At 45.9% G+C, this 18,395-nt stretch overlaps 1 protein-coding gene across 4 annotated transcripts in view; it reads left to right on the forward strand.

Annotated features, from left to right (window-relative positions):
- Positions 1–4,986: 4,986 nt before the first annotated feature.
- Positions 4,987–18,395, forward strand: part of LOC311144040 (histone deacetylase 4-like) — a 184,699-nt gene continuing 171,290 nt past the window's right edge. The window contains exon 1 of one of the 4 annotated variants that reach the window (XM_084179974.1): positions 4,987–5,227. Coding sequence is in view for 1 of the 4 variants with exons in the window: in XM_084179971.1 (XP_084036097.1) it covers positions 6,850–6,913 (64 nt within the window). In the remaining 3 variants the exon portion in view is untranslated. The other 3 variants (XM_084179972.1, XM_084179973.1, XM_084179971.1) reach the window with 3 other exon arrangements.

Here is an 18,395-nt window from a genome sequence, read left to right on the forward strand (position 1 = left end):
AAGAAGCATCTCAAGGTCCTGGAGTGGCCTAGCCAGTCTCCAGACCTGAACCCAATAGAAAATATTTGGAGGGAGCTGAAAGTCCGTATTGCCCAGCGACAGCCCCGAAACCTGAAGGATCTGGAGAAGGTCTGTATGGAGGAGTGGGCCAAAATCCCTGCTGCAGTGTGTGCAAACCTGGTCAAGACCTACAGGAAACGTATGATCTCTGTAATTGCAAATAAAGGTTTCTGTACCAAATATTAAGTTCTGCTTTTCTGATGTATCAAATACTTATGTCATGCAATAAAATGCAAATGAATTACTTAAAAATCATACAATGTGATTTTCTGGATTTTTGTTTTAGATTCCGTCTCTCACAGTTGAAGTGTACCTATGATAAAAATTACAGACCTCTACATGCTTTGTAAGTAGGAAAACCTGCAAAATCGGCAGTGTATCAAATACTTGTTCTCCCCACTGTATACTATTAGTTCATTTTAGTATATGGAAACGAACGGTATCCTTTCATTTGAGTGTACTAGCACTTCGCCTGTCTACCGTAAGTTGATGCTGTTGCTATGCAACTTCTTGCTAGCTTGTTAGCATAGCTTGTTAGCATACGACTTCATTAACAATGTCCATTGAGAACGCACAACGACTATACCACTTAGCTAAACTAAGAATGACGTGAATAATCAAGTCAATAAACGTTGGGTAGTTAGTTTGATAGCAAATAGTTAATATTCTGGCAAGTCCGATGTATTAGTAACCAACTAACAGTAGTACGGTAGCTAGCTAACATACCGGAACAATCAAGCAACTGCTGTAATGATATGCTATGCGGTTCGTAAGGCTAGCGTAGCTAACAAATTGTCAGCCAACATAACTTATTTGAAAGTCATTACTTTATTACATTTCTCAACATTTCTTAAGATTTGTCGTAATTAGTTAAAGCAATTAATTTGATCCGCTCTCGTCGGACTTTGGCTGCATATTTTCCACCATTTTCTTCAAATCTGAAAATGTTTTGAAGCCACGTCCATTTTCTGAACAATTGCATTATGGGCCCTAAAAGCACGGAAATAGTGTCCACTGTGTCACGATCGTCGGGAACAGAGGAGGACCAAGGCGCAGCGTGGAATGCGAACATATTTATTTATACAAAGTATCACACGAACAAAACGAAAATGTGACGTCCCTGGTTACATACACAAACCAACACGGAACAAGAAACCACACCAAATGAATGCCTAACGGCTACTTAAGTATGGCTCCCAATCAGAGACAACGAGCTACAGCCGTCTCTGATTGGGAGCCACCCTGGCCAACATAGAAATACAACAACTAGAACAAACACAAATGAAAACTCACACCCTGGCTCAACATACTAGAGTCCCCAGAGCCAGGGCGTGACAGTACCCCCCCCTAAAGGCGCGGACTCCGACCGCGCCAACCAAATACCACAGGGGAGGGACCGGGTGGGCACTCCGCCTTGGCGGCGGATCCGGCTCCGGGCATGATCCCCACTCCCTCTCTAACCCCCCAAAGTACCCCTGGTCCGGTCTGGCCCTGCTGACCGGAGCTGGACTGCAAACTGGTGGAGCGGATTGTTCTAGCTCCGGCGTGAAGCAGCTGACCCGTGCTGAACCAGGCACCGGTGGAACAGGCACGGGCTGTGCCGGACTGACGACGCACACCACTGGCTTGGTGTGGGGAGCAGGAACGGGCCGGACCGGGCTGACGAAGCGCACCACTGACTTGGTGCGGGGAGCAGGAACGGGCCGAACCGGGCTGACGAAGCGCACCACTGACTTGGTGCGGGGCGCAGGAGCGGGCCGAGCCGGGCTGACGAAGCGCACCACTGACTTGGTGCGGGGAGCAGGAGCGGGCCGAGCTGGGCTGACGAAACGCACCATTGGCTTGGTGTGGGGAGCAGGAACAGGCCGGGCCGGGCTGGCGACGCGCACCATTGGCTTGGTGCGGGGAGCAGGAACAGGCCGGACCGGGCTGACGACGCGCACCATTGGCTTGGTGCGGGGAGCAGGGACGGGCCGAACCGGGCTGGCGACGCACACCACAGGCTCGGTGCGAGGGACAGGAACAGGCCGGACCGTACTGGGGACACACACCACTGGCCCTACGCGGGGATCAGGAACGGGCCGGACCGGACTGTTAACACACCCCAGTACCTCTCGCCGTGCCTCTACACTCTCCTCCCCTTTAGTGACCAGTGGCCCCCGTAACCTGGCGGCCTCCTCTACTAACCGCTCCATCGCGGCCCCCTGCTGCCCCGTCGTCCACGGCGTGAGCCCCCCCCCCTAAAAATTTTCTGGGCGTCTCTCCTACCCGTGGACCAGGTCTCCATGTCCCTCGCCAGACTTTCGCCCTTCTGCTTCCAAGTCCGGCCCTTCTCTTCCTCACCCGGCTTGACCCAGTCGAGGAGGCGAAGGAGATCTGCTAGAGATCTCCCTGGCGATGGCTCCTGGACACGCTGCTTGGTCCAGTCTTGGTGGTTTCTTCTGTCACGATCGTCGGGAACAGAGGAGGACCAAGGCGCAGCGTGGAATGCGAACATATTTATTTATAGAAAGTATCACACGAACAAAACAAAAACGTGACGTCCCTGGTTACATACACAAACCAACACGGAACAAGAAACCACACCAAATGAATGCCTAACGGCTACTTAAGTATGGCTCCCAATCAGAGACAACGAGCTACAGCCGTCTCTGATTGGGAGCCACCCTGGCCAACATAGAAATACAACAACTAGAACAAACACAAATGAAAACTCACACCCTGGCTCAACATACTAGAGTCCCCAGAGCCAGGGCGTGACACACTGCTTGTATACTTCGTATTTTCGTGTATGTATTACGACATCCGGGAACTTTTATAATACTAACTATATCCATACTATGACCAATAAGCATACTACATACTCAATTTACGTCACAAATAGTACGGTTAGTGTGGTTAGCATGAGTATTCGAACACAGCTAATCTCTTCCTAATAATCACCTCTTAGGGGTTTCCATAATAAATTGTGTGATACAGTTACACGCCTCCTCCCATTCCACACACACACTCACTCTCTTTTACACACACACACACACACACACACACACACACACACACACACACACACACACACACACACAGTAAACAGTATCATCATGTATACAGCAATCAATCAATCAAAATAATTCATGAAGCCCATAGTGGCCAGATTGTTTCTCAGTTCAAGGTGTGCATATGTATATCAGACGGATGGATAATCAGACAGGATAGAGTACACAAAAATACATTCATGAATATGTTCATAGATGGGTCAGATTATAACGATAAAGGCTATATAGTGTACACACACTTCAAGACCCATGGTCAGATTACTTTTCATAGATGGTAAGAAGTCTGTGTCATGTATGTGGCACAACAGTTTACAGATTCAACACATCAACTATTGTTTATTTATTTGGGATGTTGAAAGTAAAAGATTACAAAGATGACACTGTGAAATTTAACCAAACAGGTTTAGAACAATTCCTCATCTATTTCGATGGGCATTGTTAGCTGGTTGTCTTTGTAATGAGGGAGTGAGACAATCAAGTGAGGCAATGTTGCAACCTATTAGCTGGCTATGTAAACAAATATCTCTGCAACTCAATATCATATGAGTGCCACTTCACGGGCATCTACCCTAACTAAGCTAAGCTGTCAAATAATAGGGAAATGAGGCCTAGTATTCAGACTCCTTGACTTTTTCCACATTTTGTTACGTTACAGCCTTATTCTAAAATGGACTAAATACTTGTTTTTCTTCAATCTGCACACAATACCCCATAATGACAAAGCGAAAACAGGTTTTTAGAAAATATTGCAAATATATTACAAATAAAAAACAGAAATACCTTATTTACATAAGTATTCAGATCCTTTGCTATGAGACTCGAAATTGAGCTCAGGTGCATCCTGTTTCCATTGATCATCCTCTAGATGTTTCTACAACTTGATTGGAGTCCACCTGTGGTAAATTCAATTGATTAGACATGATTTGGAAAGGCACACACCTGTCTATATAAGGTCCCACAGTTGACAGTGCATGTCAGAGCAAAAACCAAGCCATGAGGTTGAAGGAGTTGTCCGTAGAGCTCCGAGACAGGATTGTGTCGAGGCACAGATCTGGGGAAGGGTACCAAAAAATGTCTGCAGCATTGAAGGTCCCCAAGAACACAGTGGCCTCCATCATTCTTAAATGGAAGAAGTTTGGAACCACCAAGACTCTTCCTAGAGCTGGCTGCCTGGCCAAACTGAGCAATCGGGGGAGAAGGGCCTTGATCAGGGAGGTGACCAAGAACCCGTTGGTCACTCTGACAGAGCTCCAGAGTTCCTCTGTGGAGATGGGAGAACCTTCCAGAAAGACAACCATCTCTGCAGCACTCCACCAATCAGGTGCATCCTGCGGCACAGTAACAAGGCCAAAGCGTATGAGAAGGAATCAAAACAGGCCTGCTGTCTCTACTCTTTATCTTCTGCTTCTATGTGCCAGATTAGAACAGTTGGTAGAGCATGGCGCTTGCAATGCCAGAGTTGAGAGTTCGATTCCCACGGGGGACCAGTACACAAATGTATGCACTCACTATCGTAAGTCGCTCTGGATAAGAGCGTCTGCTAAATGACTAAAATGCAAATGCAAAATGTAGGTAGGGCAGCGTGTGAAAGAGAGGGTCTGAAGAGAGGAGAGAGATTGCCAGGCCTGAAATCAAAGACCTGCCTTTGGAGTGGTCTCTCTGACGTCAATGCTGTACCTTCTGAGATTGTCCCTCTATAATTGTTTTCTTTGCAACTTTCATTGCGTAACACTGCTTTTGGCAGCTGCTGTACGTGGGTGTTACATGGGTTCAGGGCGGTGGAGGGAGCATCCACAGGGGGTGCGGGTGGGGGGGGGCACACTGACCTCAATCTAACTAACCATTTCATTTTGGAGGCTAGTGCGTGTGCGTAAGGTGCAAACTGTAACATGTGGGATACTCTACATGACATCTCCTCTGTGAAATCCATGACAAACTCCTATCCTTGGGAAACTCGACACAAACAAACAACTCGGCACAAACACAATGGAAGTTACGGAGGCTCAAACTGTTCCCAATCATTGACGTGACCGGCGGGAGCGGGGAAGCAGTCATACCGGGTCTAAAACCGTAGGCTCTGAGGGGAATGTAAGACAAATTTTGTGTGTGTGCATGTGTGTACCAATTGGTGTTTATGAGAGTGTGTGTTTGTTTCTATGTGGGTCCATGTTTCTGGTTTTTAGTCCCCCCTCTTCCTCCTGTCCTGGTATATCCGACTATCAAATCCTCCTCCCAGAGTTGTCTCATTAGGAAGGTCACCACCTCCAGTCAAGGCACTGTCCCTCCCAGGCTCTCTCTCCATACCTTGGGAAAGCAGGACTGAACTCTCTCTGGTAAAAACAATACAAATAAACTCTTAGCCTAAGCATCGGCGCCTGCTACGATCAAGCTCTTTGTGTCAATGGGATTGCGGTAAACAAACAAGCTACTCTGGGCCCTATGGAGCATAGTCTCCGGAGCACGCAAGAAAGCATATTGATTTTAATTGTAATTAGAGGAAGGGAATTGATGTAGGAAGCGAGACGTTGTTCCTTTTGTTTCGTGTGAGCCTGGGTGGTGTGTGTGTGTGTCTTTGGTGCCGGCCCAGGGCATTTAATACGGCTTTGACGGCTCTTTGAAAATACAAAATGGCTCAAAATACCACATGATGTGTCAGGATGCCGTGTTGTTGCGACAGCCTTGTTGAATGGCTCTTTGGACTGCGGCTGTGATCGGGGGAACAAAGCATTTTCCCTTTAGCTTCGTGACCCTTTGAGAAAAGAGGGAAAGGTTAGCCTGAAGGGGTGAGCGCAGTCTCTCCCTAAACTCCCATATAGCACATGGATGTATGTATCATGTGTCTCAGAGTTGGAGTGTGGATTTAGGATCCGTTTTAGTTTTTTAGATCACAATGAATATGATTTCATGGACGGGGGGAACTGATCCTACCCTGAGATGCTTTTTGTGGCAAGACTCATTGAGAACCATCTTGAGAGCCTAGTTATTGAGAGCCTAGTTATTGAGAGCCTAGTTATTGAGAGCCTAGTTATTGAGAGTCTAGTTGAGACCACCTTGCACTGTAGTCTTACGTCTGAGTCCTCATCATCATCATAATGTGAACCTCTTAGCGAGAATGCCTAGCCTGAGACAACATTAAAATATGAGAGAATCCAAGAGGTCTCCTACCCTGTGTTTAAAACACCAGCACTTGTCAAACGATATCTGCCTAATTACCGTTTTGAGTTCTCCTCCAGTGAGGAAAGGCTCTGTTTCATAAAGCAAATCTCATAATTAAAACAAACTCCGTGATAGTAATGTGGCTATGGTCTGCTTTCCAGAGAGCTCAACATGACAGCTCTATCATTTCCACATTCCCCTCTCCTTACGGAGATCAGCGATATGAGGTGGCTTCAGGAGGAGTAATAAGGCTTACACATTATTGTTGGTTTTAAGGAATTGGGTGGGTTCAGTATTTTCCTACTGATGGAGAGTGGATTTCAGCCAATCTTTTTTTCATTGCACACAGAAGATATTAGACATGTTTGTGTTCCTGAAATGTCTCTTTTATGCCAAGTTCCCGTGACGCACAAGTATCGAATTGGTCCTCAATATTGACATTGTCATTGGACTGTTAAACCAATTGATCTGGTTTCTGGTGGCCTGCTTTCTAAGCAGTGCCAATGACAATCTCGATCTGGAGGACTTTTGTCTAGTCACAAGAGTGGATTAAATTGTCTAAATAGCTTGTTGACATCAGATGGCATGGGATCTATGCATCTACACATGGGGCTCAAGCAGAAACCCAGCCAACCCTGCTCTGGGTACGTATAGACGAGGGAGAGCAAACACACAAGCCTAAACCAGAGATTCCCACACTGGCAATCACTCTTCTGCAACTTCACAGAGTGAGAATACGTGTGATTCAGAATCAACATAGGGCACTGACTCATTGCTTATTAAATAGTAAATGGCATATGATTAAATATATGTATGTTTTGAAGGAAGTCAGGGAGTAAACAAAAATGTTGGTGCACATAGGAACCAAACTCAATCACATAATTCATAGTGTGAAATTAGCTTGTCTAAAGCAACGTTTTGGACCCACTGGGGTTGAAAAGTGGTTACATAAGGACCACTCAAGGAGCATGTAAACAGTGTTCGGGTGTACTCAAGTTCATATGATGACAGCTTATGTAATGTTTTTGACATTGTCATGTCCATGTCAAAGTGACACTGTAATAAAGTGTTGTTACCCTGTTGTTGTCGAATCGGCTAGATGTGCGTACATGTGCCGTTAATCATGTCAACAATCTTTCACTGCCATGCCATCCCCTTTCATCCCAAGCAGTGAAAAAACAGGAAAGCACACATACACATAGGCCTTTATACACAAGGAATATCATCATAATGATAATGCAGCAATCAACTCAGCATCAGATGGGAAAGTAATCCTCAGCAAACTCCTCCTAAAACCTGAGTGAGTGAGATTACTGATAATCCCCCTTCCTGGTTTACATGAAATCAGCGCCAGAGCCTGAAAGCAATAGAGCAAAGTAAACCCAGACTTGCTTCTCAGTGCTGCCATCCGACACACAGATAATTTATGGATCTTATTTGTTTTATTTCCTCTGTTTCCACTGGCAAATAACCTGCATATCTAAGCTACGCGTTATGGCACATCCATTTAAACCCCCCTGGGTTTACAATGTAAGTGAATGGCACGAAACAGTCAGAATGTTTGGAAACAGTTTGAGCCTCCGTAACTTCCGTTGTGTTTGTGCCGAGTTGTTTGTTTGCGTTGAGTTTCCCGAGGATAGGAGTTTGTCATGGATTTCACAGAGGAGATATGTCACGTACAGTATCCCACATGTTACAGTTTGCACCTTACGCACACGCACTAGCCTCCAAAATGAAATGGTCAGTTAGATTGAGGTCAGTGTGCACCCCCCCCCCCCACCCCACCCCATGTGGGAGCTCCCTCAACCGCCCTGAACCCATATAACACCCATGCACAGAGCAGCTGCCAAAAGCAGTGTTACGCAACGAAAGTTGCAAAGAAAAACAAAAACATGAGGGACCATCTCGGAAGATAAAGTATTGACGTCAGAGAGACCGCCACGTATAAGAAATTCTTGGCTAATTACTCAATGTGCTGGGTTATTGTAAAATGCTCCGGCTTGCGTGGAATGCTCCAAAGGCGGGTCTTTGTTTTCAGGCCTGGCAGTCTCTCTCCTCTCTAAACCCTCTCTTTCACATGCTGCCCTACCTACATTTTGCATTTGCATTTTAGTCATTTAGCAGACGCTTTTATCCAGAGCGACTTACAGTAGTGAGTGTATACATTTGCGTACTGGTCCCCCGTGGGAATCGAACTCTCAACTCTGGCATTGCAAGCGCCATGCTCTACCAACTGTTCTAATCTGGCACATAGAAGCAGAAAATAAAGAGTAGAGACAGCAGGCCTGTTTTGATTCCTTCTCATACGCTTTGGCCTTGTTACTATGCCTGGAATCCCACGATTGCCTTTTATTTGTCTTCTCCTGAATCCTGAGCTGACCTATGGCCTTAAAGGGGCAGTCTGCAGTTGCAAAATCAATGTACCCATTGATTCTTGAAGAGTATGAGCTTAGTTCAATTGTCGTACCCCATCAGACCCCAAAATATGAGCTTGTTTTACTCCAATGTTTGTAAACAAAGTAAATATAAACAAACATATAATTATAGCCTCAAAACTAGCCTAATTTCTATATCATAGTCCTTGCATCCATAGCTCTGTCTATGAATTTGAGAGTGGTTACATTTCTCCAGCCCCATCCCTCAGCTTTTTACCAAAAGAGGGGCGGGGAGTCGCTTCGTTTTGTTTCAACTGCGGATTGCGCTTTAAATTCAGAAGTGGATTACGCATGAAAAGTGGATTGCATCACAATCTGTGAAATCTAACAACTGGGCCACCTCATCATTTTTGGATGCATGTTCATTTTTGGAGGCATGCTCTCCACAACTGATAAGGTGGCCACACTGTTTACATTTTTACGTTTGTGTCGTATCCTCTTTCCAAGTTTATTGAGTCCAAATTGTAAGAGTACAAATAGCAAGGGGATTGGACGTGTAATGAGAGGTTTTTGTTTGACTCCTGCTTCTGGAGTAAAATCAATGGCTACGTTCCGATTCCCTACCCTTCTCCCAAAGTGTGGACTGGTATCCCCCCTCATGGATTTAAAAGAAATGGACTGGTCTAAGAAATATGGTGGAAACTCCCTCCAGCCATACTTGCACCAGTCCCTTCATTTTAAATGCATGAGGGGGAGTGAACAAGTGCACACTTATAATATAAATAATAACTTCTGGAGAAGGGTAAATAATCAGAACAGTCCAAATCTTTTATACTGGTATGTTCACTGCCGTTAGCAATACATAATGTAGTCCAATCTGAATGCAACTTTTGCAAGCATGGTACACCAATGCAGGAAAATTGTGCTCTAAATGGAGACTGAGTGGAACACAGGGATTTGCCGAGGCCTCTATCGGCGCTAGGAATGGCTTTAAACTTCTCCCGTGGATGCATTTCATTAGCGAGCCAGTCCTGATAGTTCCCCAGTGGCGAAAGAGGGAGGGGGAGAGATTGAGGGAGAGAGAGAGCAGGAGGGAAGAGAGGGAGAGACACTGGGTTTTCAGCAATCATCCTCTTGTCTGTTGTGCAGAGACTCCATAGAACACTCTAGTGAAGCTAAGGCTGCATTGTTTCACTGAACACTGTTTGTTTTTTCATGTCCTGTCTCTTTACTGATAATATAGGAATTGCATGTGCATCTCATCCATACTCAACATAACCCACCATATCTTCAGTGCTTGTATGGTAGCAATATGGCATGAATGATGGAGGGGTAAACGGGGAAGAACAGCCAGTAAGCCCTTTGGTGTCAGGGAGTGCCGGGCTAAGGCGTGTTGTTTAACCCGGGAGGCAGTTGTTTGTGCTCTGCCGCCTGGCTGGGCACCACGGCACGGCACAGCATGAGGACCTATTCTTGGTAGATCTGGGGGCATGAGTCTCTCTCTCCTTCTCCGAGCACCTGGGGCTGTGGGTTGCTGGGTTACAGAGTTCCTCCCCACCCCATCCTCCCCCCACTTGGTCTGCTCCATCAGACATGGGGGCCGGAGAGAAAGCCACAGTCTAAGACTGTTTGAGCTGGTAGTAGCATTGTTCCAACATGGCATGGTACAACATTCCACATTAGTATTTGAAAAAGGGGAAACCGCTGCTGAACTTGAAGGCATAACCAGGGTTGCACCCACACAGCCAGCTGTTTGTTTTACCAGCTCTCTCTCTTCTCCCCCCTCCCCCTAACCAAGACTTTCAGGCAGCCAGCAATTACATTGCTGCAGGTTGTTTGCTCATGGGTTTGATCATTGCAGTAACAGCCTAAACCAGGACCATTATCTAAGAGCTCAGAATTTGTGTAACTGACTAGGTATCCCCTTTCACATTTGAGCATTTAATTTGTTTGTGTGTGCTGTATGTGTGTATTGGTGATTTAGTAACTGCAGGTGGATGTGAGTATTTGGAATGTGTGTGCTTGAAAAGCACAGGCCCACTGTTAATTGTCTGGATGACTCGGGCTAAGTAGGGTATGTTTTTTAATCAGAACTCTGCTTGGATACCAGATGGTGGATTCTTTCCTGGGAAATGCCTGTAGATTAGATAGTCCGACACACACACACTGAACTGAACAGAACCTTTACACCCTTACAATTGAGTGCATTTCTGTTTTGATCATTCATGCCTTGTCATCTAAGATGAGTCACATTCATAAGAATGTGAACGTGTAGTATTCAGCATTTGTGTGTGAGAGCGTGTGTCATCTAACACAGGCTGAGAGGGTGATTGGTGTGTGTGTCAACCAGCTAAACGGCATATTCACCCAGGGAAAAGACTTGCCTACAGACATGACTCACCATATTGTGTGTGTGTGTGTATGTTGTGTGTGTGTAGTCTGTACATTTAGCATGTGTTGATATGCGGCATTGATGATTTGCAGCATGTTAGAGAGACCATGTTCACCCTTAGACCGTGCATAAAGTTGCGTGTACAATAAATTACTTTCAGAACAAGGCATGTACCCTCTAGGACTGTGGCGGTCATGGATGACGGTAATTGGCCAGTCAAATGTCTCCGTAATAACTGTTTGAATAGTAAAAAAAAAAAAAAAATTGCTTTTTTTTGGGGGGGGGGGTTCTTTTTTAAACATTTTTCTCCTCCGCTCGTGACTTCATGTGCTGCCATAGAAATATGAATTAGAACGGGCGTCCACATTCAGGTCTATGATGGCATAATGGGTGGACAAGCGGCCATTGAGAGGAGCAAAACTGGAAGTAAAAGCAGGTGTACCCATCAATATGTGCTGTGATTTGTTGATTCAACTCAACTGACATTACAAAAAATACATTCCATTGCATAAGCCACATCAGTTAACATAATTTGAATGAACATTCTACATTCCCATGTCAATTATTGCATCACAATATGAGGCAGCCATTGCATGTCTAGGTTGACGATAGAGTAAGACACCCTTTAGACCCCATTATACAACGGGTGGGTCTAATCCTGAAAGCTGATTGGTTAAAACCTCATTTCAGCCTGGGTCTATTCCACAAGTTACCACCGGCTAAATCTATGACGTTAAAATGCCTATTTACTTTGATCCATCTGACTGTGCAATCCACTGTCTCATCAGCCCAGCCAGGCAATTTATAAACTTGATCTCCACTATGAAAAGCATCTAGACATTATCTTGCCATCACGGTTGACAACTCCGTTGTGTCCTCCTCCCAGAGTGCGAAGAGCCTTGGCGTGACCCTGGACAACACCCTGTCGTTCTCCGCTAACATCAAGGCGGTGACCCGATCCTGTAGGTTCATGCTCTACAACATTCGGAGAGTACAACCCTGCCTTACACAGGAAGCGGCACAGGTCCTAATCCAGGCACTTGTCATCTCCCGTCTGGATTACTGCAACTCGCTGTTGGCTGGGCTCCCTGCCTGTGCCATTAAACCCCTACAACTCATCCAGAATGCTGCAGCCCATCTGGTGTTCAACCTTCCCAAGTTCTCTCACGTCACCCCGCTCCTCCGCACACTCCACTGGCTCCCAGTTGAAGCTCGCATCTGCTACAAGACCATGGTGCTTGCCTACGGAGCTGTGAGGGGAACGGCACCTCCGTACCTTCAGGCTCTGATCAGTCCCTACACCCAAACGAGGGCACTGCGTTCATCCACCTCTGGCCTGCTGGCTCCCCTACCTCTGCGGAAGCATAGTTCCCGCTCAGCCCAGTCAAAACTGTTCGCTGCTCTGGTACCCCAATGGTGGAACAAGCTCCCTCACGACGCCAGGACAGCGGAGTCACTCACCACCTTCCGGAGACATTTGAAACCCCACCTCTTTAAGGAATACTTGGGATAGGATAAAGTAAGCCTACCAGACAAGCTAAATTACCTCTATGCTCACTTCGAGGCAAGCAACATTGAAGCATGCATGAGAGCATCAGCTGTTCCGGACGACTGTGTGATCAAGCTCTCCGTAGCCGATGTGAGTAAGAACTTTAAACAGGTCAACATTCACAAGGCCGCAGGGCCAGACGGATTACCAGGACGTGTACTCTGAGCATGCGCTGACCAATTTGCAAGTGTCTTCACTGACATTTTCAAACTGTCCCTGACTGAGTCTGTAATACCAACATGTTTCAAGCAGACCACCGTACTCCATGTGCCCAAGAACACTGAGGTAACCTGCCTAAACGACTACAGACCCATAGCACTCACGTCTGTAGCCATGAAGTGCTTTGAAAGGTTTGCCGACGACAACAGTGGTAGGCCTGATCACCGACAGCAATGAGACAGCCTATAGGGAGGAGGTCAGAGACCTGGCCGTGTGATGGCAGGATAACAACCTCTCCCTCAATGTGTTGAAGACAAAGGAGATGATTGTGGAGTACAGGAAAAGGAGGGCCGAGCACGTCCCCATTCTTATCGATGGGGCTGTAGTGGAGCAGGTTGAGAGCTTCAAGTTCCTTGGTGTCCACATCACCAACAAACTATCATGGTCCAAACACACTAAGACAATCATGAAGAGGGTACGACAAAGCCTATTCCCCCTCAGGAGACTGAAAAGATTTGGAATGGGTCCTCAAATCCTCAAAAAGTTCTACAGCTGCACCATCGAGAGCATCCTGACTGGTTGCATCACTGCCTGGTATGGCAACTGCTCGGCCTCCGACCGCAAGGCACTACAGAGGGTAGTGCGTACGGCCCAGTACATCACTGGGGCCAAGCTTCCTGCCATCCAGGACCTCTATACCAGGCGGTGTCAGAGGAAGACCCTACAAATTGCCACCCTAGTCATAGACTGTTCTCTCTGCTACCGCACGGCAAGCGGTGCCGGAGCACCAAGTCTAGGTCCAAAAGGCTTCTTAACAGCTTCTACCCCCAAGCCATAAGACTCCTGAACAGCTAATCAAATGGCTACCCAGACTATTTGCATTGACAACGTAACATTTTCCCCAGGTGGCACTGGTGCCACTAACTTTTTCAGTTGGTGGTTCCAGACCATGATTTCCACGGCGTCACGCAATAGAAAGAATAAGTAATCACCTCATAAAGTAATTCACAGTGCTTTAGATAGTGTAATCAACTACTGAGATGGTAGGCTGTTCAATAAATAAGTTTTTCATCAAACATGTCCAAGCAGGAATGCATGATTATGTGCAACATAATCCGGTAATTGTCATGAATTGTGGGTTGACAATAGGGTATTGTTGTAATATTTTTCTGTTTAAAATAGGAATCCAGAATGTTCTGAATTTTGTTGTTCAATAGAGGTGAATTTGCCTATATCTTTATGTGCACATACAGTATATCATAGGGTAATTTATTTGGGGCTAATTCACCACATGAGGAAGTGAAAACTCAAAACACATTAGCTAGATCACTAACACTAAATATAAAACCCACTGCAATAGAAGTATACCCACTGAAAGCTGAGAACATCCTCTCTTCAACAGTTTCAACAGTAGTTGCTTCCAAAGTTGTGTATTTTCCGCAATTGGATTTTGAAATGTTAAACAATCAGAAGCCTTTTTTTTCTCTCTCCTGAAGCACACATCGGGGGAGAGGGAGAAAGAGTGGCTAGCTCATTACAGCAGCAGGCCCCAGCAAAAAAGGCCCAGGGCCTGGGCGGACACTTTCATTCAAGGAATAATGAGGATAATGCACTTTACTGTTGACCAAATCATGGTTTTAGCCACCAAAACAATAGAACATTTTGAAACTTTTGAGTGAGGTGACCATGTAATGAATGTTCATCTCGCGACCTATTTAAAAATGTAATTCTCACAGGCAAGTCAAAGGGTTGCAAAATGTGACTAAATGATTGCAGTCTGGAGCCCTGCAAGGAGCAACAACGTTTATTGTCTGCAAAAGGAGGTAAATTTAGCTTCACAGTGCAAAGTGCTTTGTAACCACTGTGGTTGTCTGTTTCTTTTCATTCACTCATCTGTGGCCGCCTCTTTGTCTGAAGTAGGGATGGGCACGGTTAATCGAATATCCGGATATCCGAACGGACATTAGTATTCAATTACTTGAGTGAGTGTTCATTTTTGAAGAAAGCTTTTTGTATTTTAACAACGAAAAACCTTTGTCGAAATTAAATTATCATTGTGACATTTTTACCTAGAAGGATGACATTTGAAATTCTTAATTTAATAAAACAACAAACTTTTGATTGTAGTTTTTATAACGGTGCATTGAGCTACTGCTTCACATTTAGCCCTTCAGGCTGTCCTAAATAGCAATGGAGGTTCCACAAAACCTGACCAGATCAATGCAAAATACTTTTTGTAACAGAACCAGTTCTATCATGCCAAAAACCAGACTTCTCTTTTCGCCAACCTACCAGAGAAAAGCAGATGTCTGCTGTTTACCTCTGCCATGTGCATATGCTTAATTCTGATTGGTCGAGAAAGTCAAGAACATGAACAAATTATTTTATTTTTCTACTATCTGGACATCTGAAAATATGTCATGATGATACTATTTGAATAGTAAAATAATGTTGAATGCTCATCCATACTCTGAAGAAACAGAATCCACCCTTTGAAAAGAACACAGAGTAAGCAATCAACATAGAAAAAAATTGAAACAGAGAGAGAGAGACATGGTAACTCCGTGTAGTTCTCTCTTTCTAACAGTCTCAAGTCTGTAGACAGGAGAACTAAGCCTGGAGGCAAGGTTTATTGTCCTTGTCCAAGATTTACTGTTGAAAATAGATTATACTCTCCTCATCTCTCTCACTCTCTCCCCCTGCCTATCTCCTCTCTGCCTCTCCTCTTCCATCTCCTTCTTCCCCTTCCCCTCACCCCTCTCCACCTCTACCTCCACTCCGCATCCTCTCTCTTTCCCCTTGCTCTCTCACCCACTCTGTTTGAGCCATGAGCCGTTAGCCCATGCTAATGCTAACCACTCCAGAGAGGATGATGGATGCCTGCTAGAGGGACCTTCTCCTCAGCCCCCCGACCAAAATAATGCCCTTCCCTCCTAATAGCCCATTAGGTCATCCAGTGTCCTCGACTCCTCAGCAGATCCTCTCCAGGGTGCTTTAAAGACGCCCCACCATTCCACTACGCTTTTTGATGGGGCCTTTCTTGTGTTTCGGAGGGATCCCCTTGCTCCTTTGGGCCGACTCGCCTGCTGTCACTACTCCATATGGAGTATCTACTTACTGTATGTTCTAAAGGCAGGGTATGCTATTGGTGTTCGGATGGTGTGGAGGGATACGCGCACTCACTCACTCACTCACACACACCAGAGACGCCACACCCGTCTCTAGTTCTTCTCATACTAGCCTACAGTTCCCTCCCATCTTAGAGTAGAGCAATGATGAAAACCTTGAGACTTAGTGAGGCTGGGTGTGGCGTCTCATCTGGACTAGGAATGCCTCTGGGGGCTGCTAAGTAGTTTGTAAACATGGCTGAAACATAAACAAGGGGTTTTAGTGGAGGGTTGTGTAGAGGGGTCTGACAAAGCAAACACAACCCCTGTGGGTTTACAGAATTGTGTGTCTGTTCATCTGTGGAGAGGCCAAAAAGAGGGGCCTGGGCCCAAAACAACTCCTAGCCCCTTTCCTTTTGCTGTTTGCAGATGAGATCTGAGTGCCGTTTAAGCAATATGCATCTCCCCTAAACCCGTTGGGAGGCTGGGTGGAGCTATCACCAAATTGGTTACACATATCCAGTTCTTTCAGATCTGGTAATCTACCTGAGTTGTGTAGATTGGTCAGGCAGCCATCATGGCTGGGTTGTCCATTCTGGTTTGCACTGGGGGAGAAAGGTTGGTCACCATGTGTTGGTTGTACAGTAGACTGGTTGAGGCTGGGAGGGAGGAAGGTAGGGGAGAGAGGGAGGTGGAGAGGAGAGGGGCACCTTGGCTTCCTGTTCTGTGGTCTAGCAGGTGTAAGTGTGGGCTACTGAAGTGTTCAGGTGAAGGGTGTACCACACATGTGTTTGTCTCTGTCTGAATGTGTGTTGGAGTGGGGAGCTCCATTTGAACTATACCGGCTGTGTGCCCAGTGGGGTGGTCTCGCCTGGAAGGAAAAGCACATCTTGTGTGTTGCGGTCGGGACAGGTACTCAGTACAACACTTACGGACTGGTCAGCTTGAATGGAGAAGTTATTTTTATTGGTACCGTATTGAAGTGCTGAGAAGAGATCAGTGTTGACATCTACAGTGTATTACATCTAAAAGCAAGAACTGACACCCGGTAAGTTGGCCATTAGCCTAGCGGTTAGTAAGTGTGTGGCCGGAGATATGGTGGACGGTGGATATATGGTCATTCAGCTAATGCATCCATCCTCTCCCCCCTTCCTATGCTTCAGGAATATAACTATTTATTGAGCAAGGTGACCGCTGAGAGTCCTGCTACTAGCTGCCTTTTTATATGGGCTATTTTTAGACTTTTTCCCATCCCCCCCACCGTTCACACGCACACACACACACGGCTATCTCCGCCTTTTCTTGAATCCTGACCTTAAGTTATTTGGTGTCTCAAGGGGGCCATTGGAATCTATCCTGTCAAGATTAAGATCTGTCCACTCAGTCAGAAGCTGACTTTGTTTTTGATGATCGCTCAATTGAGTGGCTGACTGTCAACATGCACCACCTTCTACGTGTAATGAGAATCTTAGAGAAGCTTTATTTGTTCCTTAAAAACATACTGTCCAAATTTGTATTGGTTACCATCGCGTTCTAAACAGTTGTCCTTCACTTACTTGTTTGTCCTAGCAAGTAGAACTCCTTATATACACATTTTATTTGTAGGTGTTTTGACACTTTATTCAGGCAGTAAGGAAATGAGGTGTGGAGACAGGCAAATCGGAGAAACAGTGGGAAGAGAGGCAGAGGGATTGAACCTCAGACTCCGGTGTGGAGTTGTATATGTGACATGTGCCCAGGAGGGTTACCACTGCTCTACACACAAGTACAACTATTGTCTGAGTGGAATTGGGATATTTGAAACTCCGGGTGCCATTTTCTGTTAATTAAATAGCCCTCCCAGTGCACAAGATTGCCCAAGCGAACTTTCTGAAATAAATGGGACGGGACTGAACATACATTGATTTTATTTTGAATTGTGATACCTCTCTGTCCATCAGATACTTAGCGTGGTCCAAACAGTGTGTGTGTGTGTGTGTGCATGCATTCATGCATTTTAGTGTGTGCATTGTATCTTTCAGACACAGATATGGGCTTTTCTATTCAAAAGCTGCTGTCTGCTGTAAATATGTTGTGATGCGCCTCTCCTTTGTTCACTGGGTCTCATCCCTAAGCTGGAGGGGGTCATTTATGCCTCTCTCTCTCCATCCCTTTCTCCATCCCTTCTCTCTCTCTCTCTCTCTCTCTCTCTCTCTCTCTCTCTCTCTCTCTCTCTCTCTCTCTCTCTCTCTCTCTCTCTCTCTCTCTCTCTCTCTCTCTCTCTCTCTCTCTCTCTCTCTCTCTCTGTCTCTTTTCCTCGCACTCTCTCCACCTCACTGTCTTTGTCTTTCTCTCTCCCTCTCCCTATCTACCTTCTCCCTCCCTCTGTATACCTATCCCCCTCCCTCCCCCTCTTTCGGGAGGCCTCATGTTTGGTATTTCAGTAAGTAGGAGAGGAGGAAGAAGAGGTAGAGGAGTTTAGTGTGAGTCATCCTGAGGGCACGGCAACAGTGTCTCTGGTCTGTGTTTACTCCGGTTGCCGTGGAGATGATGATGTCCTCTCAG

Source organism: Coregonus lavaretus (genome assembly GCF_964263955.1).
Source record: "Coregonus lavaretus genome assembly, chromosome: 16".
NCBI lineage: Eukaryota > Metazoa > Chordata > Actinopteri > Salmoniformes > Salmonidae > Coregonus > Coregonus lavaretus.